General features: G+C 52.9%; 7 protein-coding genes across 7 annotated transcripts; 3 read left to right on the plus strand and 4 right to left on the minus strand.

Annotated features, from left to right (window-relative positions):
• Positions 1-186: 186 nt before the first annotated feature.
• Positions 187-769, plus strand: PG997_001114 (uncharacterized protein; the record flags this gene model as incomplete). The annotated part of the gene is made up of 2 exons (XM_066805429.1): positions 187-503; positions 568-769. 2 exons carry the CDS (start codon positions 187-189, stop codon positions 767-769), a joined length of 519 nt encoding a protein of 172 aa, XP_066675202.1.
• Positions 770-2,092: 1,323 nt separating this feature from the next.
• Positions 2,093-5,604, minus strand: PG997_001115 (DENN domain-containing protein; the record flags this gene model as incomplete). Its single annotated transcript, XM_066805430.1, has 3 exons — positions 2,093-2,559; positions 2,621-4,222; positions 4,266-5,604. 3 exons carry the CDS (start codon positions 5,602-5,604, stop codon positions 2,093-2,095), a joined length of 3,408 nt encoding a protein of 1,135 aa, XP_066675203.1.
• Positions 5,605-12,935: 7,331 nt separating this feature from the next.
• Positions 12,936-14,106, minus strand: PG997_001116 (uncharacterized protein; the record flags this gene model as incomplete). Its single annotated transcript, XM_066805431.1, has 2 exons — positions 12,936-13,971; positions 14,036-14,106. The coding sequence occupies 2 exons, from the start codon at positions 14,104-14,106 to the stop codon at positions 12,936-12,938; spliced, it is 1,107 nt and encodes a 368-aa protein (XP_066675204.1).
• A 1,404-nt stretch (positions 14,107-15,510) lies between these two features.
• On the minus strand, positions 15,511-17,370 carry PG997_001117 (uncharacterized protein; the record flags this gene model as incomplete). Its single annotated transcript, XM_066805432.1, has 2 exons — positions 15,511-16,487; positions 16,605-17,370. The coding sequence occupies 2 exons, from the start codon at positions 17,368-17,370 to the stop codon at positions 15,511-15,513; spliced, it is 1,743 nt and encodes a 580-aa protein (XP_066675205.1).
• A 1,176-nt stretch (positions 17,371-18,546) lies between these two features.
• PG997_001118 (uncharacterized protein) lies at positions 18,547-19,653 on the plus strand (the record flags this gene model as incomplete). Its single annotated transcript, XM_066805433.1, has 2 exons — positions 18,547-18,873; positions 18,925-19,653. The coding sequence occupies 2 exons, from the start codon at positions 18,547-18,549 to the stop codon at positions 19,651-19,653; spliced, it is 1,056 nt and encodes a 351-aa protein (XP_066675206.1).
• A 582-nt stretch (positions 19,654-20,235) lies between these two features.
• PG997_001119 (small regulatory subunit of acetolactate synthase) lies at positions 20,236-21,155 on the minus strand (the record flags this gene model as incomplete). The annotated part of the gene is made up of 2 exons (XM_066805434.1): positions 20,236-20,416; positions 20,467-21,155. The coding sequence occupies 2 exons, from the start codon at positions 21,153-21,155 to the stop codon at positions 20,236-20,238; spliced, it is 870 nt and encodes a 289-aa protein (XP_066675207.1).
• Positions 21,156-22,012: 857 nt separating this feature from the next.
• PG997_001120 (uncharacterized protein) lies at positions 22,013-24,057 on the plus strand (the record flags this gene model as incomplete). The annotated part of the gene is made up of 7 exons (XM_066805435.1): positions 22,013-22,226; positions 22,295-22,628; positions 22,779-22,854; positions 22,907-23,280; positions 23,347-23,745; positions 23,807-23,966; positions 24,034-24,057. 7 exons carry the CDS (start codon positions 22,013-22,015, stop codon positions 24,055-24,057), a joined length of 1,581 nt encoding a protein of 526 aa, XP_066675208.1.
• Positions 24,058-25,226: the final 1,169 nt, after the last annotated feature.

The raw sequence follows: 25,226 nt of genomic DNA on the forward strand, positions 1-25,226 counted from the left end.
TCTCTCTGTTTCCTTCTGTTCACTTCACAAACAAACCCTGTTAGATAAGCCTTGCCCGCACTCGACGTCTTCGGAGCTACATACTAGTACAGACCACCCACCCATAGAGGGCATTCAAACGCCGCCCTGCCCACCAAGGGATTCCACCTAGCAGCAAGGAAGAACGAACACACAGCCAAACAAAACATGTCGAGTTCAAATCCACAACAACACCAACAACAACAGCGCCCCGGCGGCGGCGGCAGCGGCGGAGGTAACAACAACGAGCGCGCCCCCGGAACCACCTCTCAGACCGTCACCATAGACCCGACGACCAACGAACCCATCTTGCGCCTCCGCGGCGGTCCCAGCACCAGCGACCGCGGCCCGCGCGTGCAGTGGGCCGAGGGCACCGTCGACAACGAAGGCCTGGGCCGCAAGAGCAGCAAGGTGTGCTGCATCTACCACAAGCCCCGGGAGGTGGGCGAGAGCAGCAGCGAGGACGACTCTTCCTCCTCGTCCTCGTCAGACTCGGATTCAGACTCGGGGGCCACCGGGGGACGCGGACCGGGTGGGCAAGGGCAGCAGCAAGGGAAAGAAGAACAGGGGACACAAACACGACGATCATGATGGTCACGACCACGGCGGCGAGAACTGCGACGGGCGCCACCAGAGGCGAGGCAATAGGAAACCGACGAGGAGGCCGAGCCCGAATGCGTACGAGAAGCAGCCAAAGCCTAAACCTAAACCGCAAGACGGCGGCGGCGGCGGCGGTCCCAGTGGCTCATAAACGGATGTAAAAACTGATAAATGACGTGACGGGGGGACGGCATCCAACTTTTTGTTTTGTTTCCGTACCGTTTGACGGGCCAGCGTCGATATTTGCCGGAAGCAACGTATAGGATCATAAGCATTTGCTATGGCTGAGTTTGCGAGCGAGAAGAAAACAAGTTACCCCGGCAACTAGAGAGCGAGAGCGCAGAAGCCCGTGTGCACCAGCATCAGCGAGATACATAGATGCATTGGTACTTATAGGGTATGATGCTGGCGGAAGCCGCTACGTTGATTCACAATACCCTTTGATGTGATAACATTAAAGCAAGAAATGAACCATCATGGGAATACTCAAACCCACAAGAGAAGAACTACTTGCGCGGTAAACTAAGCCGAGATTCTGTATTTGTCACAGCCAGTACGAGGCTCGACATACCATTGAAAGTATGACTAGACATTACTCCCAAACGCTGCGCTGTCTGAATTCTTGCGCTCTATCTCACGGGCCAACGCTTTGGGATCCTCTCTCCCTACTCTACTTCCCCAGAAAACCATCGCCCAGATGATAACGATCTGTCCCAGCTTTATTCAAGTGACTTTCCCCACCACGCCCGCTCACTCTTTCCTCTCCTTCTATATGTTCCTTGGCTTTGGAGGCCCCTTATCATTAAGGGCTCTCCTGTCTCGAACCCCAACAGACAACGGACGACGCATTATTTAGCATGCCCAGGGGTCCACAGATCGATCTATCACTTGATCTGTCGCGGCCCTTCATCAACTCTATGGTGTAAGACGAGACTGCCCCGAGTCGTGAAAAGCAGATGAAAACAAGATGCCTTAGAAAATATCAAAGTTTGATATGTGCTCCTCCCATAACCCAACAACTCCCAATATTGTGAATATGAGACGCATTCGGAAACCCCCGTCGTTTTCTGCCTTACGCAGACTCGAGCTGTGTAAAGGCGAGTGGGTGGTGTAGGTAGGTAAACATTACATCGGATCGTCTTTGGAAATGTTCGCCATGACCGGGAAACAGTCAAATAAAAAACCATCGTACATCTATGTCTCTCGCATAAAGCGACACAAAACAAGCATAAGCCCTCCTCCCTTTTTTTCTCTCTACGTAGGGCTGGCCGGGGCCCACTGCGCATCATCAGCTTCGCTGTAGTAGTAATAGTAGTAGTAGTACAAGATACAGTTGTTTCAAAGCATCAAGAAAACAACAACAGGTAAACCCCAGAATCGATTTTGCTTTGCGAAGTATGGCGGCGTGCATTAGAGATGGGCCCGCGATGGATCTATTAAACCCGATCGACCGCAGTGCTCTGCATGTGTATTTTCAGGAGCCGTTGGGCGATACTGGTGACACGGGACCGTTGCCCATCATCATACTGGGAACTTGTTTCCTTATCAAGCCCCTCTTGCGCTGCTCAGGTCGCGGGACGCCCTCAATGGCCCGAGGCTCTTTCATCAACGATCGGTCCAATTTGCTGGGTATCCGTGTTGTGATGGCCCTGTAATCACCGTCAAACTTGGCATTCGGCAGTGGCACAGAAGCCGTCCTCCAGATATGATCATTTGTATCGCTCAGGTAGCTTTGGGTCTTGCTATTCCTGGACGATCCATGCATCCCTGGAATCGAGTGGGAAAGCCCGTGGGATGCCCTGATGGTGCCAAGCCTCGACAGTCCTGTGGTGAGTCCCTGCTTGCCTCTTGCCTTCTTTGCCAGTATTATTTCGTCAAAGAGCCGGATAGCAGGGTTTGTAGCAGGGTTAAGTTCTCGTTCGTGGACGAACTCATTGAAAACTGTCCAGTATGTCAGTGATAAAGTCCTCAAAGATAGTGTTATGGGGTATGTTATGCTTACGCTGTGTTTCTTTCATCATGCTACCATATTCTTGCTGATCATATGGCATGCTCTTGATGAAACCATTCATGTCGAAGGCATACAACTGACCGGCATTTCTCTGATCCTTGCTTGGCCGGCCCAGGTATTTTCGATATGTGTAGAGAAGACTCGCTTGACAGCGCACGAAAGCAGCCCGGACCTTATCGGCATGGAAGGCAGCTGGGCAGACGAGCGAGACACAGCCTAGACAACGTCCATGAGACACCGCAAGGCATCCCTGGCATTTATAAATTCCATCACCCTCTGCACGTTCATCACAAATGGAGCATTGCGACGTGCTATCCTGGAGATTGAAATCAAAGCAATGACCCTCGACCCACACGGTAGTCTCGGTATCGTGTACAGGCTGTACCAGCATGTTCGGCATGATGGTTGAGGCTGCGATGGTAGACTGCGCGTACGTAGAAGGTGCATAACCGCCGTATGAAGACTTGGAGTCTACCGAGATAGCCGAGATGGAGAGGTTTGCCTGGTGGCCGTTGAGGTAAGACATGTTAGGTCGATGCGTGGGAGGCTGCCCGAACGATGAACTTCTACGTGCCTTTTCTTCGAAATTTCCGGCAGATCGCTTCTCTTTAAGCGTTGCCGCAAGTGCGAATCCTGAGTCACTCCTGGAAATGGGCGTACTGGGCATTTGCGAAAAGCTAACCGATACTGGCGACACCGAGTTTGGGGGACTAGTCTTGTTGGACTTGCTGGTTGCGGGGCGCTCAGGGGCAACTGGTCTGGCATGACTGAACGCGTTGAATAACGGCGCCTTGGGCGTGTCCGTCGAGTTAGGCTCTCCAAATGTCGAAGAGTTTTGTGCAACCCACTTCCCTAATGTGCTCGGAGGGGCTCTTTCATCAAAGATGGCAGGATTCTCCGCCGAGAACGCATCGTATGGGAACGATTCCATCGCATAAGGGGGTGGTCCGGTAGGGACACCGTAGCGGAGACTGTGGGGAGCTGCTATCTGCAGCAGAGACATCAACTTGCGCCGGATCTGCTTCGGCAGCCGATGAGGTTGAGAGGTGGCATCAATTGTGTCTCTGTCCAAATCTACCAGGACATAGTCATCCTCGGGAAGCTCAATATTGTCGTATCTCCTTTCAATGCCCACGATGTACGGGCACGGCGCATCTAACGCAGATAACAGCCGGGCCGGGAGAATGGGGATGAAGATACTGGCCCACTGCATAGGATACAGCAAGTTGGCAAGAGCATGGCAGGCAAGATGCAGCATCGCTGTATGTGAGCTGAGGAAGATGATGCGCGATTCGGACATGGTGTACTCAAATAGTGCAACGATATTCTCCAGAGACAGCGATCGGAAGAGGGCATAGATATCTGTGCTTCGAGATTGAGGAAGTTCGTTCTCTGCCTCCTTTCGCGCATATAGTCGAAGCTCCCGCACCCCTATCTCGACCTGAGTCTTGGACGACAGAGGGCTAAAAGCCTCGGCGCACAGGTTGATGATATACCGCTCGAGGGGTTGCCATCTGCCCACCCGCGGCGAAGTGGCTGGCACACGCAGCAGAGCACCGTCCGACATGGGGACGATGACGGCTCTCAGCCAATCTTTCCAGAAAGTCAGTCTACTGGAGATCTCTCCCGAGTATACCAAACGCGCGCGGGGTCCAAAGGCCGCTTTCGCCCGCGGTCAAGCCGTCGATTTTGGAAGCAGCGCCATGTCTCAGGGGTCTCAGCATTTCCGTCATCAGACTGATTTTCTCTTCGACTGAGCTGATCTGCTCATCCAGAGTGTCCCGGGCGGCAGATCCAGACGGGATAGTTGGCAGCTTAGCGAGCAGCTGGGAGAGGTGTGCCCTTTCGGCTGCCAGTCGTGCACCTAAGCTCGCGGCGAGTTCTCGCTCTTCCTCTGTCATGTGATTCTGTCTCCACTGCTCACATCTTCTCTCGATATCTTCAGCAATGTCGGCCGGCACCGCTGTCCAAACAATGACGGTGATACCATATATCTTAGAATTGTCATCCGACGTCATTGTGAAGCCGTGCCAGGTTGACCGAGGACGCTCGTCTGAGGAGACAATCTGTATATCGTTGGGAAAGGCAAACATGGGCACGTAATCCGGGAATTTGCCTCTCCTGGTTAGCTCCGCTGTCGCATCGCGAGGAGGATACCGATCAAGTAATTCGGGTTCGAAGCGTCGTTTCAGGGGGTGCATGTCTGGATCTAGGTTGAGCGGCTCCGGCGGCGGTATAACGGAGTTGTAATTACTTAGTCGCTTAGTCGTGCGGATCGAAGCTGCGGTGTCACGATCGTAAGTATTGGCCAAAGCAGGGGAGTAAAGGGGGCTCATACCAGCTTTCGGGACTAATGGCTGCTTGCGCAAACTGTTCATATCCTTGAAACTAATACCGCGCCTTAAGCTCCCTCGAATACTCCCACGAATGCTCTTCAGAGGGCTCATCCGCCCATTGGCATCTGCCTTGATCCGCTCGGTTCTTGGGTTAACCATGGGCGGGCGCGAGTGCGTTTTGGCGCCAGCGCTGAAGCTAAGGTCTTCGAGGAAGTTCTCTCTCTCGGCTGCGAACTTGAAGAGAGCTTTGTCAAAATCAAAATCACCCAGGAAGTTCCCCAGTCCTTCATTATTGGCGGCCCCGGGAGTTGGGTTCGGGCGGATCGTGGCGCTGCTCCTATTACTCCTCGTGTTCCCGTCCATCTCTTCTAGAGTATGCATCGATGATTTGGACAGCCGGTTGCCCAAGTTCTGGCCGGAGCCCTGTCTCGAATGGCGGGCAGTGACTTTGGAAGGTGGGCTTCCGATGATACTGTCGCGAATGGGGCTTTCGTCTTCTTCGGGCTCGCCATCTTCGGTGATTGTCGAGTCGACCTGAGTGGGCGCGGATAGTGGTGGGAGGAAATCTTGGTACGAAATCGTCTCTATGCCTGCGATCCAGAAGTAATCGGCAAGCGGAGCCGGAGCGTTGCCCTCCATCGCATGTCAAGTTGAGGGGAGAGTCAGCTCCCTCTCTGCCCTAGAATGGCACCGCCAGTTAAGATTGACCAAGTAGTAGAATGTGCGAAATGGTTAATATGGAAGAAGCATTCGAATATGTCGTGTGGTCTTCTTGGCGTTCGTTCTCCCGCTCCAGCAAAAGCGTCCGGGCAATGGCAATTGATCCTCGTGGGCGTCACTCGCAACAGGGACGGTGGGATGGTTCAGGGTGGCTAGTGTCGAGAGAACCCGAGGACCTTTTCCTTGGGGCAAGAATCTTTGCTACCCACGAACAGGAGGAATGGGCGAGAGTCGGATTGTTATAAAACCCTCAGGCGAGGCAGGTGAGGAGCAATCGAAATAGGATCGTCAAGCCCGATGCAGCCAAGTGGGCATCTGGCAAAATGCGGTGCAATAGAGGGGAACGAGGACTCGTCTCGGGTTTGTCTTGTCGTTGGACGATGGAAGTTGATCAAGCGCCGTCGGGAAGAGGAACTGGAGGATTGTCGAGTATGGCGGTCACAAAGGGGAGGCTTGTTACTTTTCGGCAGTCACAAGAGTTGTTACAGCTAAAGGAACCTCTATCTCGGTGTTTTCGCTTGCCCTGTCTCGTTTTCGTTTGCAGTTTTGCACACAAGGGGTGCAGCTTGTGAGTGAAGTCTTGGGAGTTCAAGTACTCTAGTACTTTTCCACGTTCTCATGCGGCTTTGATGCACGCCCAGCTTTAGCCTGCATCCATTCAGGAGCAGTTGTGTTTTTTAATCCCCCTGGTGGTGGTGGTGCCGCCGTCCGTCGTTGGGGCCTCGAATAGCCGGTCTCTCTTCGATTGGACAGCAGTGGCCAGGAACGTTGGTATCCAAGGAGTGGGAGTTGGCGTTGCGCATGCGTCAATACAACGGCCTGGGTGCAGGTGCAATGACTGAATCAAAGACTTTAGGGGTCAGAATGAATCAATGTATTGAAGTAAAGTAAAGCAAAAGCAGAGGAGCAGCAAAGCTGGGGGGTTTGCTGTGGGAGGGAGTGCAAGTCGAGGCGAGAGTGGGCGTATCGAACTCGGGAGGTTTGTCGTCCAGCGAAATCAGTCCACACCACACACACGCACACACACACACACACACACACATTACCACCACCTCCTTTGGGACTGGGTAGGGGGAACGGTACATACAGACAGTACAACTTAAACCGCTACAGTATTACATTACATTACCTGACCTGCTACTACCACAGCAAATTCCGACTGCTTTGGACGAACATGGATGGCGAACCAACCCAAAGCCCGCCAGCCCATGCGCATAGTAGTGCTACCGAGGGATGTGGTGGGCAGGTGGATAATTTGTGAGTCGATAGCCTGAACGAGCAACCCAGCCAGGTTTGATAGAAGGAGGTGGAGTGTGCGAAAGCGGTCGACTTGAGTCGACTTGAGTTGATGCGGCTTTCATCTTTTCATCCCATTCCCGTCCTTGGGCCCTGGCCGGCCCTGGCTGGCCCTGGGGACCCCCTGCACCCTGGCTGTTAGTTGGGCTCTGCTAGTGCAACTTTGCACCCAGGCTCGCATTTTAGCTGCATCGTGAAGTGAATTGGGTTGCGCTGGTGCCTCTGGTGCCTCTGGTGCCTCCGGACGTTATTATGATTAGCTACATGTACATGCATTCAATAGCCTGTACGTACTGTCGATATTTCGTATTTTGCTCATGGGCATCCATCCATAAGTGCCCCCCTGGTGGACAATACGAAGTAGTGACACCTCTCTTTATTACACGTAAGTAGTTGGAGAGTTATATACGCCGAGGCGACGGGCGAACTAACGACATGTATATACTACATACATACCTGCCAGGAACAGAAACAAGCTGCACAGACACTGAGGGGGAAGAAGAGTGTCTTGAATTTCAATGTGATCCATTCGATGCATACAATCTACACGTAGGTACGTTTCCTGTGTGTGATGTGTGGATAGATCAATGGAGAAGCCGGTGGACAGCCAAAGCACATTCTACCGATAGGCATGTCCGAACTCAGACAGGCATGCCTGCCAATCGAGACAATCGACAAATCGGAAACCATCCCCTTCCTTCTACGAACGGTATGGTTTCTCTCAGGTGCTGTACAACCTCAAAAAACAACAGCAACCAGTCATTCAAGGGATGAATAAGTATGTAAACAAGAAAGATACATAAGGTAGAGAGAGAGAGAGAAAATACAACCCGTCCGCCCATCTTTCCTTCTGTCCATTCAGCCCCTGGAAAGTCTTCTCAACTGTACTGTATGGAACAGTTAAGGGACGCTCGCGCTAGCAGCCAGTAGACCACCACCCACCCACTCCTAGATTTATCGGTGCCTTTTTTTCTCACTCGTTTCTCTCTTTCTTACCCCCCCTTGTGCCCCCTGAACAACGGAGAAGGGGGACTGCTGAACCCCGTGCTGGATGCTACCTACAGTACCTGTGGCCCTACCTAGATTAAAACTCGTAGCCTACCAATTTGTCACTAAAAGAACTAAAGGAAATCCCCCCGTTGTCGATCGGTGCTGCTTCTCAGCGCCGTTGCTTCAGCGCTTTCCCAAGAATGCCCGTAGCGCCCACGTTGGGTTACGTTCGGTCATCGGCACGGCTACTGTAATGGCGAGGGAGGGCCGTAACGAAAAAAAAAATTGGCCTGGGGTCTTGGCCTGGCCTGGGATGGTAAGAGTATGGTATGAATGTAGGCAAGGCACTGTAAGCAGCATGCACACACAGACACGCGCACACGACGACGGCGACGATGATAATGAAGTGTTCTCGACCTGCTTGTTGCCCGTAATCCACGAAGGGGGGTGTCTGGGTGTGGATGGAATGGAAAGAATGTGGAATTGAACATATGATACTACTGGCGTCCGCGCACGTTGGTTGGCTGGCGCAACGGCGTTTTTCCTCATCGGGCAATACTCGAGCCAAGGCAACTAATATATTAATATCCCTAGCCTCTGTTCCCTAGCCTAGCCTCTCGACCTCTGTGCCTCTGTGCCTCTGTGCCTCTGTGCCTGACAGTTATGATTCAGCCTCCAAACGAGCACCAAATCAAAATACCCGATGCGCCACCCATTGATCCGTCCATCCCCTTTCCTGGCTGTGTGTGTGTGCATGTGTTGACAAGGTAGGCAGGTAGGCACGCCGACGTGGGTTTGCTTCCCAATCGGTGGCCTACATGCGTACATACCTACATGTATGTACATACACACTGGCAGCTTACAGTGCATAACTGATAACCTACATGGACTTACGTACAGCGCAAACAACGCACTGCACTGCACCCTCTTTCTCCTCATCCCGGACGGGTGAACGAGGTATTCTCGTATTTGGGCCGCGCGCGCTCCCGGAGTAAACGTCTCTTTCTAGCCCTTGGTTCCTGGCGAATTCTCTCTCGGTGCTGCCATGGGTACTGGGCAATATGGGGTCCGCCTGGAGGGGCCCCCGAGTGGGGATGGCTACAGTCGAAGTGGACGTCCATCCTTCGCCATCGTCGAGACAGGAGCCAGCATCTGTCAGGAAATCTAAATCGGTATCTCAGGGATTGCGCTCAGGCCACGATCGAGAGCATGAAGGCGAAGTCGGCCGCGACTGCCATCCCTCGCATTTTCTTTTCTTTTTGCTTCCAATTGGATGCATGCTTGGTATGTATGTGACATGATACATGTATGCAGTCAATCAATCTCTCCCGTCTGTCAGTACTTGAGTGTTATGTTTCAACAGGCCCGGCCGTCAGCGGTGCAGTGCAAAGAGCGCGACTGGAGCGACTAGGCCAATCCAAGTAAGCACGCCACTGCAGATACACTTGGCTAGCAACCGCTGCTGTATGTTTCAGATGCCTCCTTTGGCCCATTACATATCAACCCACCGTACTGCAAGCCCAATCTGGCGACTCGCAGATCAGCCAGGTCCGAATATGTATGTGATATTCGAACCAAGGAGCAGCCTGCCTTGTGTCTGATCTACTAGACATCATATGTTCGGAGCAAATACGCCAGTCCAGAGGGTAAGTGAGGAAGCGGTGAGTTTTGGAGAGACCTGGTGCCTGGTGCCTGGTGCCTGGCCTACTGGCCTACTGGCCCAGCAAGTTTATTAGGTACTTACATAGCGTGGCCACCACCGCCCAACGGCAGAACCGGTTCTAAAGTAGGACGGTCCGGCCATCGGCAATGAAAGGAAATCTCCCATCAGTAGCTTGTGTTTAGCCAGGGGTAAACAGATTTCATGCCCCCTGGGCAGAGATTTTGGGCAGCGATCACGAATACCTAAAACCAGATACGTAGGAACCGCTGGCTGGGCAGGCAGGCAGAGAAGCACTCACTGGCTGGTTGCTGGGTGTGTTTCTTCAGTGCATGCGCTGCGCGGGCCAGTGTGACGTATTTGCGCCTCGCCGATCCTCAACGACCCCTACTTTCTAGCCATGGGCATGAATGGTCCGTGGGCAGGCTCGAAAGAGCGCCTGAGCTCTTGTAACCTGGGCGAGGGGGGCAGAGATCCGCAGCTGCAGGTGATAATGGGCGATCGGCGGTTTGCTGATATAGATACTGTACGATGACCAATCCCAATATCTGCCCCTGAACGAAGATTCTGTGGCCCCGTTCTGCAGGCCCAAGGAGGAGTATAGAGATTACCTGATCTGAAGTTTGGGTCGGCATGTTTGCCAGCCAAGCAACGCAAAGACGGATCCGACGGAAGCAAAGCATGGGGGGCAGGCGACCTGTCACTTTCATTCGATAACTACGGCAAGTATGCATGTGCAAGTGCGTATCCAAAGTAAGGCAAATACGTAAGCAAGCAGACAGGCAAGCAGTTAGGCAATGGATGCCGGAAGCATACCCAGTCATAGCATTAGGCATATACTCAGTAGCCACGATAACGGGGTCAGCATAATCAACAGACGTTCAAGGAGGGAAGGCCAATCTTGTTCTGACCATGCCGGCCGCTGGGAGGGGAGCAGTATAGCGCGCCACGTCTCGTTTGTCTAAGCCACCTTCACGCGACAGATCAATCTAGATCGCTGTATAGAATCCAGTGTGTAACCAGCAGACGGGCAGGGGAACCAGGGACGAACAGGGCTATCCCCGGTTGCGTCACGTCAACCTGCTTTGTGGGACAGCAACATGATCCATCAACGATTACAATGCATTTACCCTGCCGGGAGACACGTGATACTTCCATGTAGCAAGCATAACAGCACTTGACGGAATGCCATCTGGGTTGGTTGCTAACGGGATCTGATGCCCACGACTTTATGTCCTGCTGGATATAACCTTTCTCAAGAAGGCCGGGTTTGAGTCCTCACGAATCACCAAAGGGAGAGGTTCTAGCCATGGTGCTTATTTCCATATCAGACACATATATTTTACTGTGTAACGGTGATGCCCTTTAGGAGACTGCGGATTTGCAGAATCTGCCAGACGAGCCACCAACATACATACACGATAGGTACTTACCACTCGAGTGGTCGCGAGCAAGGGAATAAACTGAAACATCCATCTTTTCACTCCCGAGTCATGGCAAACGGAGCCGCGTCCGCACATCAAGTACGAATCCTACCTTTCCCATCCCAACGGCTGCTAGCATGAAAGACACCGACGCGGTTACTGTTGTTGTTTATGTAGGGAGCGAGTTTCCGGCTAACCGAATACTGAGTCAGTCGCAGACCTGTGTTCCCCCGTCATGACGTGTAAACCACGTTTTGCTTTCCTTCCTCGAACCCGGCCCTGCTGACGATGTAAGGGTTACAGGCGTCGTGGATGCGTGTGCAACGCAGGTACCGACGCGGGCTGCAACACAAGCCCAACACGAACCGACACACACTTTACTTTCGAAGCTAACTGAATGACTCTTTCCCTCGTCCCCTTGGTCTGGTAACCAATGAGCAAGAAATAACGAGCCCAAGCTGGACGGGGGGCTGGGGTCTCCCCCTCCTCCCCCCTGATCATCTTTCCAGCTCCTTCTTTCAAGGTTTAGGCCGGCCCAAGCCACCCCGTTTGGATCTGCAGGTATTTTTTGATATCATGGCATCCTTGCTAAAAAATCGAGAGACGACAACAGAGACGTGTTCTGCCGTTTCGGTCCCGATGGGACGGGTGGGACTTACTTAGCTCTGCATGGCGCAAAGAACGACGACCATGGGCGAAAGGGCAAGGGGTAAGCAAAGACGTCCTGCTTCACCAGATACGGGCTGCGGGAATCTGCTCTTCTGGCTCTGGCTCCGCCCCGTCTACTACCCAGGAGGGGCAAGTTCAACTGTTACTCTATGTGACAAATATACCTAGCGAGGGGAATTACACTTATGCATGTTGAGTCGTACGCTTGTTTTTTCTCCCCAACAGTCAAGCTCAGCTGAGGCGTGGTCGAAATGGGCATTTATGGTTATGGCTCGGACCGATACCTCTTCGGAAAAAGAGCAGCTGAGGTAATAACCTCGGAAACCTTGTCGAGTAGACTTTGGGCGATGGACTAGGTACCGTTGCGACGGCCCCGACAAAACTGAGTTCGACTGGTATGCCTCGGAGATATACATCAATCTATCAATCAGCCTCGTAGGGTTTTGCGTTTCGGTGGCTTCATGTGAAATGAAGAAAATGTAAGGATGGATGGCATGTGCAATGGATACAATAAAGGACGAAGAGTGAGTCACAGTGAAACAAGGGCGATGAGTGTTGCGGATACGGCGAGATCAAATAACCTTGACTCTGATAAGACTTCTCGAGATGAACTCTTTAGCAGCCAACATACTTCCATCTTCGACGAACCAGTCGCAAGACCAATGTTGGATACCGAGATAGAAATGAACATAACAGCGGTGTCCAAACTGCAGAGGGTCCGTCTGAGGTCGAGATGTATAAGGCCCAGACTCCCTCTTCGAGGAGAGTGGCGCACATCGATCGGGCCTCACTCCTTGGCGTTGTTCGATCTTATAGATAAGCATACATTAACATGTTGTTTCGTACTCCGAATCTACAAGATGGTTCAAATAGTCCAGAATGGTAGATGAGAATGGTTGGGTCTAAACACTTCCTAGCATAGCCAAGCTATACAGAAACCGGTTATCGTGGGACGCATGATCAAGAGCTCGTAGGCGCGAACTTCATGTGAAGGGTATTGGGTTGGCAGTCGTCGCTCGTAGATAGAGAGTATCTTCAACAGTCTTCGGTTTCACTCGTGGCATGTCCTCATGATTGAAACCCCCAGGCGCATAGTTCATGTTCAAGGGGGTACTGTCCTGTCTTGGTTGTCATTTATAAATAGGGGGTATCTTCAACGGTTCGCCGGCTTCCTCTCGCCCGACATGTCCTTCGGGCGGATCTCCTCCTCTTCATCGCGTATTCCTAGCGCCCAGCTTCCCCGTAGACAAGAAACCCCTATTGCCCATCTCGGTCCTCCAGCCGATCCCGAGCACACCAAACACGACCCGCCCGTCGCTGTCCTCGACCACTGCGCTGCCCTTGCCATCCTCCTCGACGACGAAGCACACCTGCTCGACCTCGCCCGGGTGCAGCACCGGCCGCGGGCTCTCGCTTACGATCCAGTTGGCATCGCGGTACCGCAGCCCTGTCTCCAGGTTCAGGACCACCCGCTCGAGCTGCATGGCGTCCTCACTGCAGTTCTCGAGCTGGGCCTCCATGATCCAGCGCCTTTTCTGCCGGAGCTGTTTGTTCTCGTCGTCTTCCGCTGGTTTGGGCACCTTCCTCGTCGTTGCCGTATTGTAGGGTAACGGGCCCACCTTAGTCCGCACAATGAGCGACCCCTTGCAGACAAACTGGTACAGTTTGCGGAACGTCCGCGTCCGCCCGCTCGTCTCCGTCGCCTCATAGTAGCTGACTGTGACGGCGAGCACGTGGTTCCCCTCCTCCTTGAGGTCGAAATTCACAATCTTCTGTAGCGTCTGGCCCGGCTCGAGATCCACGCCGCCGGCGCCCGCCGCATCTGCCGCCGCCCCCGTTGCTTCTGCTGTTGCAGCTGGTGTACCGTCGTCGCCGTGCGGACCCAGGAGGAGCTTTTGAGCTGATGCTGATCCGGGCGTCTTCATCTCTGCCTCGATCTTAACGTCTCGGATCGACTTCTTCTGTGGCTGCACCTTCGCTGGTGTCTGCGCCGTCGCGGGAGGCTCGGGCGGGATGTCTTGGTTCGCGCATAGTGTACAGCTGAATGTCTCGCCTACGTACGCAGACCCAAACGAGGGCGGGAGGTTGAGGATCGGTGTGAGCAAGAAGGGGTCCGGGTTCGTCCCGGCGGTGGACCGGTAGGCGAGAGACGCGGGAACCAGGTCATCTGGTGCAGCGCCCGTGGTTGGCTGTAGTTCGGAGGGTGCGGCTAGGGTGTGCTGCGCGACCAGGGATGGCCTCGATAGCCTATACGAGATTCATGTTAACCAGGACGTCATCTTGCCGCGACAGACTCTCAATGAAGCTATACCGTAGTACTTTGAGAGAGACCGAATGCGGTTCTTTGACGGGGTCCATCGACGGATAGCGCTGGTGGCTCATTCTGGCTAGGCTCCGCGGGCCACCTTCCAAGGCACGTTTGTAAATGCTGGGTCTTGTAGTTTTTAATTGCCCGTATTCCACGGATCAGGACGACGGTTGTTGAGTTGTTGATTAATAGGCATCTACCTACGCAATCAACATGGGTTTTATCGATAAGCGACCTATGATCTAACGTTCGCTAGGTCGCGCGACATGGTGGGGTTGGTTGTCTCGGACTCGGTGCATACTGTATGCCTGAGGGAGGTCGCTGACAGGGGCAACGAATGGCTTTGCCTAGCTCAACGGGAAACGGCAGCTAATGCTGATCTCCAACTATGCAGTTGCTTTAATCGATATATTTGTTACCCTTTGTATCTGATTCTGGGTGGGTATGTATCCTATCCTGTCTATACTCCAATGAAAACAACGCTATAATCCCAGAAACGAACCTCTAATCCTGTGCATGTGAACGCCAAACCCAATGATGTGGACAATCTGCTACTAAAACTGTACACGTGCGCCTATCCCCCTTCCGGTATACCAAAGAGACTCCTTCCAGTTCCCCAAACGAACGTCGACGTTGGCGCGTGCATCTAGTTTCAGTTGACCGCCCAATGCCTTCCGGACCGCGTCGTAGCCGACTGACCCGACTGACCACTGTACTGGCAGCCTGGGCGTGGTTGATTGGCCAGGCGGTGCTTCGAATGGCAGCTCACGTACAATGCGACCTATTTTCTCCGTGTGGTTGTAGAAGGCGGTGGCATTGACGAAATCAACGTACATGGTGTTGAATTCCAACGGCGAGGCCAAGGTGAAAGTAGCCGTCGAAGAGAAGAAATGGAAAGTGGCATCTCGAATGAAATGGGACCTCTCCTCCGGAGTCCGCCCAGGCAGTTCAAGTTTTGGAGCTGCCAAAGTCAGGTTGAATCTCGAGAGACCTTCGCAAATGGTTCGTTGGCCGGGAATGCTATCGCGATGTGCTTTGACGGTGATGCTCGTGTTGAATCCAGAAAGGTATTGAGAAATCAGATCTCGACCAATCTGGTGACCGCTTTTTCCACTTCTCGAGGGATTCCATGTTGCTGTAACTAAGAGATCGGTGTTGTTTCCTTTCACAATCTCCACATTCTCAACAGTTGCGTCTGCAAGGACTGTATCGTTGTGTAAGACGTGGATGTTGGCATAGGGCACAGTTGCTGTATAGGGCGTGGGATTGGTCACGTTCACCAGTGCCTGAAGGGTAATCGATGTAGAAGTGGTGTCCAGAATTCTCAATGAGCGAATTTTTGGGGCAAGGTCGCCCATCCAATCGTTCCCATCCGATAGTGCTGAAAGACAGTTAGCTTCATTAGTATCGCGAGGCGATGCGAGGGAAATCTGGCTTGTCCTGATAGACATACCACCCCAAAAGAGCGACTAACAGGCTTAAAATGATGAAGACGGACGTTTTACTGGTATCATGCCCTCAGCTGGCACCTCCTTGAGAACCAATTGACCCAACGACGTTTCGACTTTCACGTCTACCGCGGCCTTGATAGCTAACTGAACATCCTTCCGACCAAAAAGAAGCTGTTGGACTACGTCGCCAAAGACCGAGCCGTTTGTGATTTCAAGTGGCGTCTCATTGATGCGGGAGCCGATCACCAAGGAAGCTTCGTGGTGCTTAGTTTCCTCAACTCGAGTGGAATTCGCGTCCTGCCATTTCTTCAGGTCGAGCACGCCAAGCTCTTGAGATTTGTAGTAAACGGTGGCATTCGCTCGGACCTTGGTGACGTTGATGCCGAAGTTCATTTCCGATGGAAGACCTGCAGTGACCAGGATGTTGCCGGAAACCGTGGGGTTTGAAGCAGGATCATCCGGGTCGGCGAAAGGGTCGGGCATTGTGAAATGTACGTCCGACATTGTGAAGTTCCTGATCAGCCCGTCGAGGCTTTTACCCGGGAAGGCCACAGGAACGGTGATACTGGATAATATATCAGCAATCCACCGAGGCGTGCTGCCGTCAGGTCTGCTGCTACCGCGCACGTAAAGGGTGGCAGGTTCTCCTTGCATGTACTGCTTGAGTATCAGGTCTAGGGGTGATGACTTTGAGTCGGGGCAGTCGCGTGTCAACGAATCCGGTAGTTCACGGATGATTCCGTGAACGTCAGCTTGAACATTGGAGCGAGGCTTTACGGCCATCTCGCTGGTCACTGCATCCGCAACGACGATAAGATCATCCGAGTCGCAACCGGGAACCAGAATCTCGAAAGCGAGCTCGGGCACATCGAGTCTGAGCGGGTAATCGTTACGGGCGACTATGGTTACCTCGGCCAACATAGACTGCTTGTCTCCTGGGCCTGGCACATCTTTTACATTGAGACGGGTGATATTGTATTGAGGCATCGCGGGTATTTTCTTGGCTGTAATTCAATTAGTCGGTGCTCTTGAAATACGTGCAAATACATTTCCTTCGATATCCTAGAAGAAGACTTTCTGCCCCAGGTAAAAGGATGAAAAGGAACGGTAGAGGGATTGACCTTCAAAGACCAAAGATTCCGCGACACTGTGCGTCCCTAGAGGCAAAAGGCCAGACTTGAGAGCGAGGTCTGCCTTTCCCTCAAGACGCACACTACCCAGCCTCCCTTCCAGCCACTCATTGGCGATGGATCGAATACCATCCACGTTGCCCGGGACAATGTCGGTGACGAAATCGAAATCCGTCACTTCGCCGTCCTTAAGATGAATGACCAACGGAGGGAGAGTAGCTGTTCCTAGCAACAGGTCCTTGTAGTCCGGGAGCGTCACGACGATGGTAGTTTCCTCAGTCCCAATCTGACTGGCAACCCATGTTGCCGCCTTTCCCACCCTTCGTACATGGCCGTTTGCGACTCTTGCCCCATCTAAACGGAAAGTAGCCTGTATTCTTGCTCTTAAGCCATCTGCTGTGATAGATTCGAGCGAGAGGCTGGTGGGTTCAACAACAGCGGCTTGCTTGGCGTATTCTTGCACCGCATCCGGTACGATGTAAGCTAAAGCGATAATGGCGATGACCGAGAGGCCTAGGACGGCCATAGCAATGAACGAGGGCCATCTTCGTGTCGAGGTCTTTCTGTGGGAACCATCGCTCAAATGCGACCGTATGGAGGCGACTTCGTTTTCAGGCTCGTCGTTGTCTCCATCGTATCGCGGCGTATCGGATGTACTGGAGAGCAAGGGAGTTGTCTCTCCGGAGGTGTTGCCTGGCGACTTGCCCTTGGCAGCAGCTGCTGTAGATAGCAGCGGTGATGTTTCGCCGCTAGCCATGGTGTGTCGGAACTGGAAGCGTGATGCGTCGTCGCGGGGTCACCGTGCGGGTGGTTGCGCAGACACAATAAGGCGAGTACGATTGTGGTACCATGTAAAAGACAATGATTTATAGCACTGTTTGCATCCTAGTAGGGCCAGGGAGCGAGATGTTCCATCAGCCAGTGACAGCAGAGGAGCAGAGCAGGATAGGCACGCGATGGATGAAGAATGATGGGAAACGAAAGGAAACAAGGTTGGGCTGGCAATGCGGTTCTCTGGCTAAAAGTAGCGACAGGCAGAACTCGTCATCACCCGGGCCAGCCAACCAGCCTAGGTTCATCACTGTTCCTGTCAGCTGAGACAGAAACAGACCCTGGCCAGGCTGGGAGCGGCAGGTACGATTCAAACAGCGGTAATCTAAGGCTCCGGCTAGACCCTGAAGGGGAATAGTGTTATCTGGGGAACCAGCCCAACATGTGCATACGATTCGCAGTGGCGATCACACTCAATTCCCATCAAGTCAATCAATTGATTGATGGTGCAAGACTCTTCTGTTGAACGACAGACTTTTCTTCGGGAAGGTTAGGTATTTGGCTGATTTGATGCAAGGAATACCTCCGCCCCTCGTATTTCCTGTCGTTGTCATGGAGGGATTGACAGAGTTCAAACCGCGAGAAATGGTTGGGACTGTGTGTACAAGTTCGGATGGTCATTTCGCCAACACCAGGCAGACCACACCTCGTCAAGCTACTTACCATACCGGACTAGCCCTGCGGCCTGCCGGGGGTCCAGGATGCTTTTTTCCGGCAACCAGCTGGGATCGCCGGTCACGGAGAGCAGCCAGCTGCAGGAAACTCAATTTACCTCCAAGTCTCTTGTTTCCTGCATAATATGAAGTGACTCAACCCGACTCCAAGTGCACATTTCGGCCTACCATTCGAACTAAAACATAGACAGCACGGCTACTGAACCAATCGTGCGGTATTCGTCTCCAGATTTGATCTTCATACTGGATCGGAGTCGGAGTGCGTGCCTTTCGGTCCTGCCTGGTTACTCATCCAATTGAGCCTCACAGCTTCCCTCTGACCTCACTTACACGGCGTGAGCGAGGCGTGTGACTTATAATAGCACTCTTTTCCAGAATATCATCTGGAAGGCGACACATTCCGAAGGAGCTTTCACTTGCTTGGCAAAATGATGTCACGGCCAAGAGTGATTAGCCTGCTCAGGACGGACGCCAGGGGCTTCCATACCACGCCCAGCCCCAGGACCCGTCATCTCATGACCATAGGTGACCTGAGCAAGGAAGAGTTCACACAGCTGGTTCGAAATGCGGCTTCCCACAAGAAGGCCGTCAAGTCAGGCAATGCTCCCCAGGTATTGAGCAGTGGCCTTCTGGGCAAGACTGTGGCTATGATGTTCAGCAAACGAAGCACCAGGACTAGAGTCTCCACGGAAGCTGCCGTGGCAATCATGGGTGGCCACCCCATGTTCCTGGGAAAGGACGACATCCAGCTCGGAGTGAGTACAATCCTACCTCTCAGCGCTACACCAAGTACTAAACAACTATAGGTAAACGAGTCTCTGTACGACACCTCCAAGATCATTTCCTCCATGACTTCTTGCATGGTTGCCAGAGTGGGACCTCACTCAGATGTCACTGGCCTGACAGAGGGCTCAACCGTCCCTGTCATAAATGCCCTGTCGAATGATTTCCACCCGCTGCAGACGATCGCTGATTTCCTTACCATCCACGAGGCGTTCCCGCCATCTCCAGGCAGCACCGATCTCGTCCGGTCTGGTCTGAAGATCGCATGGGTTGGAGATTCTAACAACGTTCTCTTCGATCTGGCCATTGCCTCCATGAAGCTAGGTGTCCAAATCGCCGTGGCCTCACCCACCGGCTACGGTATTCCCCAAGACATGGAAAAGTTCATCCGCTCACAGGCAGAAGGCGTTGACCGCCCTGGTCAGCTGGACCTCCACACCAAGCCGGCGGAAGCCATCAAGGATGCCGACATACTTGTGACGGATACCTGGGTTTCCATGGGCCAGGAAGAAGAAACGAAGAAGCGTCTTCAAGCTTTCAAAGGTTTCCAGGTCACGGACGACTTGGCCGCCAAGGGAGGAGCTAAGGAGGACTGGAAATTCATGCACTGCTTGCCTAGGCACAAGGAGGAGGTTGATGATGCTGTCTTCTACGGACCCCGCTCGCTAGTCTTTCCAGAAGGCGAGAACCGTCTGTGGGCGGCTGTTGCGGCGCTTGAAGCCTTCGTCGTGAACAAGGGTCGGATATTATAAGCGGTAGTTGGCCCTTGCAGGGGTGATTCGACTGCAGTCACGTCTAGCGCAAGGCACAAAATATAGTAAATCGCACCCTGCAACTTTGGTCCCCGAAAGCTTCTATTCGGAAAGCTCTGGGGTGCAATTTCCATAAATGGCATCGCCAATAATCTAGGTGAAGTGGTGTAACTATTAGCCAGTCGCTTGTTCGTCAGCCGATTATCCCAACGGCTCTCGGATGCTCCATAACCAGCTATCCTACATACCTCGAGCCAAATCTACCACAACCGGCTAGCCCTCGCCATCAGCTATCCCGTTTCATTATATGTACAGTCGGTTATACTCTGTAGTAACCTACCTACCAATGACCACTATCTTCCCAGAATTCGAAGAACGAAGTCTTCAAGGAGTTTTCCACGAGGAGCAGCATTGAGATGTCTAAAAGGGTGATGCGAAGAATTTTCATTTTCGTATGATGGAAAACAATGCGATTAGTCCATGATAATCTAATAGTCATGTCACAAGTGATGTTCCCCTTTCTTTGGTTTTGAACCGGCCAATAACGCCATAATCGAATACATGTGGGATTCCACAACCTGACTAACCAGGGGGCAGCTGGCTAGCATCAACAACCTCATCGGCGTCCATAACGAGACCGTCCTCATCAGGACCATGGAGAGGGGATCGAGGCAGTGCCATTAGGCCAGTTCGCGTTGACTCCAGAATACCAAATGGTGCGATAAGCTTCAGGAAGGAGTCGATTCGGTCGGGTTTGGCAGACCTGGAGTTTGTCAGTTTCTGGGCCAGTAATATGTGTAGCATGCCACTTACAGCTCCACGATGCAACTGTTTGTGCTGATATCGAGAACCTTGCCCTTGAATTGATGGGTGAAATAGGTGATAGACTTCAGGTGCTCATGCTTATGGCGCAGCGCTTGACTAACAGCCAACTTGCTTGGGTGGTAGTCGTTGGAAACATCGCCCAGAGTACGCTCGTGGCCGTGTTTGGCATCTTGGCCGGTGGGCGACTCGTCTTGCGTGATCTCCCGGTGGTGCGCAAGAAGCTCCTCGAAGTACTCGGGTCCCAAGATGTTGATCTTAGCCAACAGAAGCTCTCGCTGCACGAGGGCAGCATTGGTGTAGTCCAGCACGGCCCAGACAGGCACCAGATCCTCCAATTGGCGGCGGGCCTGCTCGACAATGCCGTCCTGACCGGTAAGGACGATGGTCATGCGAGACAGGTCGGTAACCTCGGTGTTGCAAACGACCAGCGAGTCGATGTTGAAGCCGCGGGCGGCGAGGATACCGGAGACTCGCGACAGCACACCGGGCTCGTTGAGAACCAGGCAGTTCAGGACATGGCGCTTGGGAGGCGTTGTCGACGGGTTGGGGGTCTCGTAGAGGATGTTGGAAACCGCGGCCTGCGCCGACCAGGCCGAGGGTTGGTCATTGCTAGGGAGGGAGCCGAGCGGCGACGCATGGCCTTGTAGGCAATGGCCGAGGTTGAGCTGCTGCCCCATCGTCGCGTGGAGATGGTGGTGGTGGCGGCAGTGGCCTTCGCAACGGCCTTGGAAGTGGCCTGGAAAAGCGTGCGGGATGCCATTTTTTCTGACCGTTAGTGAAGACTTCAGCCTTCTGATCAGAATTGGGCTATCCTCGGAGGTGCAATAAGAATAATGGCGTAGCTTGAGGTGTTGACTCAAGACCAAAATTTCGTTTGGCGGGAGCTATTATCCATCCACGGCCTCTCCAGCGCTTGCGATACCGGAACCAACAAGCTCGAGTCTAATACAAATCCGGACTCACGTTGTACCGGTCACTGGGACAGTTGAGCAAACACGGCGTGATTCCAATGGCAGAAAGAGGTATCAATCGTTCAAATTATACGTGACCGAGACCAATGCTGAGGAGACATTCTGCTACGGTATTCCATCGTGGCTACCTTTGACCTCATTTTCTATCGACTAATACCATGGTCCGGTCAGGATAGCCCATTCGACGTCAACTCGACGTATATCGAAAAACTAGGTACATAAAGTAAGCATACCTGTACCTACCAGCAGCCGGGTGTTATCCCACATTCTTGGAGTAACAGGCCAGCCATTGATTGGCCAGCAATGTGAGCATAAAGTGGGGGCTTTCGTAGCTAACCAGCCTGCTTAAGTCCAGCGCAGTAACCTTTTTAACAAAGGCAAGCAGCGCAGCCTTCTCGTCGATAGCTTCAGTGGTATCGCATATCCCGTCTTAGCACGTCGGAAATTTTCCCTTTCCACACCAAGACATCAACGCCGCTTAGTTACCACGTTGCGCGAGTGCACCTTCCTCAACATCTTACCATCATACACCAAACATTATATCTCCATACAAAAATTCGACTATGGACGACTCCGAGCGGCGCGTGAAGCGCTCGCGTTTCGACCAGACAGAGCCTGAACCTCGGCGCTCTCGTTTTGACCGGCGTTCGCGCTCTCCTCCTGCGAGAAAGGCCGACTCTGGTCCCGGTCGCGATCGCAGTCCCCTCAGCCGGGGCCCTGAGGGCGATGGTGCCGAAACGAAGCGCAGCTCTGCTGTAGATGCTGCCGCTGCTGCAGGTTGGTTTTCCATTGTTGCCGCCCGGCTGTCGCATGTTTGGGCTTTCGCTAATCTTTGTTGTCGCCAGCTGCTGCCGCTGCTAAAATCAACGCATCGATTCAAGCGAAGAAAGGTATTCAGCATGTCGATGTGCCACCGATCAAGTCGACCTCGTCCGAGTCGCCTGGCCCGAAGTCGACACCTGCCAACATCAACGGAGAGATTTATGTTGCCGACGGCGACTACATCAAGGACATCGAGGTCAACGACCTGCGCAACCGTTACCTTTTGACGAAAGGCTCAACACAGAAAATGGTAAATACCCTTGATTATTTCAAACTGATCTCTTCAGGACCTTCTCTCGTGTCGGCATCCTCCCCAAGGACAGCTGATCGCATACCTCCCCTCTTTATCGTGGCCGGGTGCGGACAAGATTGCTCACATAGAAGCATGCTAGCTCGCCCACCACTCCCCTCTGTGGCACCTGCTGACCTCACCTGCTTGATTTAGATTAAAGACGAGACCGGAGCTGGTACGAACTACCCAAACTTCCTTGCTTGAATTGTGTACAGAACTCAGATTGACTTTGTGAAAGATGTCACTACCCGCGGAAACTACTATCCGGACAAGAGCATGGCCACAGCCGCTGTAAGTATTCGCAAATCAGAATGACTACTATGGATGGCTAATGTTTTGTTAGAACCCTCCGCTCTACCTTCATGTCACGAGTACATCGAAAGCCGGCTTGGACGAGGCCATTGCTAAGATCGAAGAAATGATGAAGCAGGAGCTGCCGAACCTTGTGGACGAACGGCGATTCCGCCGCCGAGACCAAGAGCAGGTTGAGCGCGATGAATTTGGTCGCCGCAAGTGGCCCGAGGCCAAGATCCCTATCAACCTCGAACCCATCCCGGGCTTCAACCTACGCGCACAGGTGGTTGGATCTGGCGGTTCGTATGTCAAGCATATACAGCAGGAGACGGGTTGCAGAGTTCAAATCAAGGGGCGTGGCTCAGGCTACCTTGAGGCTGCGACTAACCGAGAAAGTGACGAGGATATGTACCTTCATGTTACGTGAGTTGATCGCTATGATCCAGCAGATCTGGCAGTCTCCTGAACCATGTACTAATGTTATCCTAGTGGCCCTGATCCTAAGATGGTCGAGAAAGCCAAGGAGCTTTGCGAGGACTTGCTGGAGAACGTCAAGGAACAGTACGAAGACTTCAAGACCCGTCCGCCACGACAGCACTATGGTGGACACGGTGGTCATGGCGGACATGGTGGTCACGGCGGCCATGGCGGCCACGGTGGCTACAACAACCACGGAAGATCCGGAAACGGTAACGATTCTTACGGTGGCTATAACAATTACAGAGACTCGCCTGGCCGTGGTGGCGGGGGCGGCGGCGGCGGCGGCGGCAACTCTGCCTCCCCTGCCCCTGCAGCTACCCCGTCTAACGCAACAGATGCATATGCGCAGCAATACGCGCAGTACTACGGTGGACAGGACCCGTATGCCGCATATGGGGGTTACGCAGCGTAAGTCCAAAACGACCACTCTACACGTCCTGGATCAATGTCGAGCTGACGGATGAAACAGTTACATGCAGTACTATCAGCAATACTATGCAGCAGCCCAGGCTCAACAGCAAGGATCGCCTGCTCCTCCTCCGGGTGCGCCTGCTGAGGCCCCTCCGCCGCCGCCTAGTGAGGCACCACCTCCACCCCCGCCTCCTTCAGGCTCGCCGCCCGGCGTTGGTGTAAGTGTGAACTGGTCTACAGACTGCGTATAGCATACAGTGGACCTAACTGACCCTGTTGAATTAGATCCCCCCTCCTCCCGGACTCTAGGTAGTGGAAGACGGTACTGTTTGAGGTAGAAAGGCTGACTCACAGTTTCGTCATCGACTGGCGGTACAACGTTGAACAAGAGCGCAGAGCGTGGAAAAGTATATTTGTATTGCGAAGATGTGTTGCTGAATTAATCAAGACTGACTTTCCCAGCTTCATATTGCTTAGTATACTGTGTAGGTAACACGTATGTGAGCTGACAAGTGACAGGCTCTATAATAATGATATTTCAGCACATGCAGTGTTTTTGTGATGGTAAGTTGGGTGTTGGTGTTAACAGCCTAATAGTATAGGAAGCATTGCATCATACCCCTGCTTCACCTCAATGTGGTCGTCAGACAACCCCGAATGTGATGAACCACTCAGGTGGTAGGTTGGCACGGAGACTTCATATGGGCTCGTCCCTCAGATGTCCTTGGGGCCAAATAGGGAGGTATCAGACGACCCCCTCGACTTGATCGGCATCAGGCCTCGGTCCAACCTTGTAGCAAACGTGGGGGTTTGCCCAAAAAATATTTGGCCTGATCAGATTCCTCACGCAAGGCAATTGTTTCTTGATGGCTGCTCGAAATTCTCGTGATTCATGCAAATTCGAAACCACTCCTGGCCGTTGGTATTCCCAGGCATGTTGAAAGCTCCAGTAAACGGAGAAGACTCAGGGCGGGGGTTGAAGATACAAGGCGCAGATGCTGCTGTCTGAGTGAATCTCTCAAGAGCCCCAACCACTGTGTTTTATATGTCGTTACTTTGGACATGTCAAATAAGGAATTTTTGCACCTCTAAGAACCCCTACTGTGAACAATGATCCCATCGTTCCGTTACGCTCGTGAACAGAGACCCAATGACGTCGGAGGGTGAGAGGTTGAGAGCGAGAAAGCGAATTCTGGGGTCCAGTTGGGACCCGCTATTTAAGGTAATTATTGGCTTTAAGTAGAGCTCAAGCTCTCAACGCCCACCAGTCTTTAGAATTGAAGCATTCGGTGAACCTGTTCCAATACAATCCCAAAATATCCCCTCAAGTATATATGTTCATGTACCTGCTCAACCAGCAAGCCTACTTATCTAGCGCTTCACTCTCACACTTATACCTCTCCGCGCAATCTGCCCCCGCATAAGCCCCACGCGCAGAGACGCTCCCCAAACAGTCAAGTCGAATCGAAACCAATAAC

Source organism: Apiospora hydei (genome assembly GCF_038363865.1).
Source record: "Apiospora hydei strain CBS 114990 chromosome Unknown utg000002l_segment0_segment0, whole genome shotgun sequence".
NCBI classification, from domain to species: domain Eukaryota; kingdom Fungi; phylum Ascomycota; class Sordariomycetes; order Amphisphaeriales; family Apiosporaceae; genus Apiospora; species Apiospora hydei.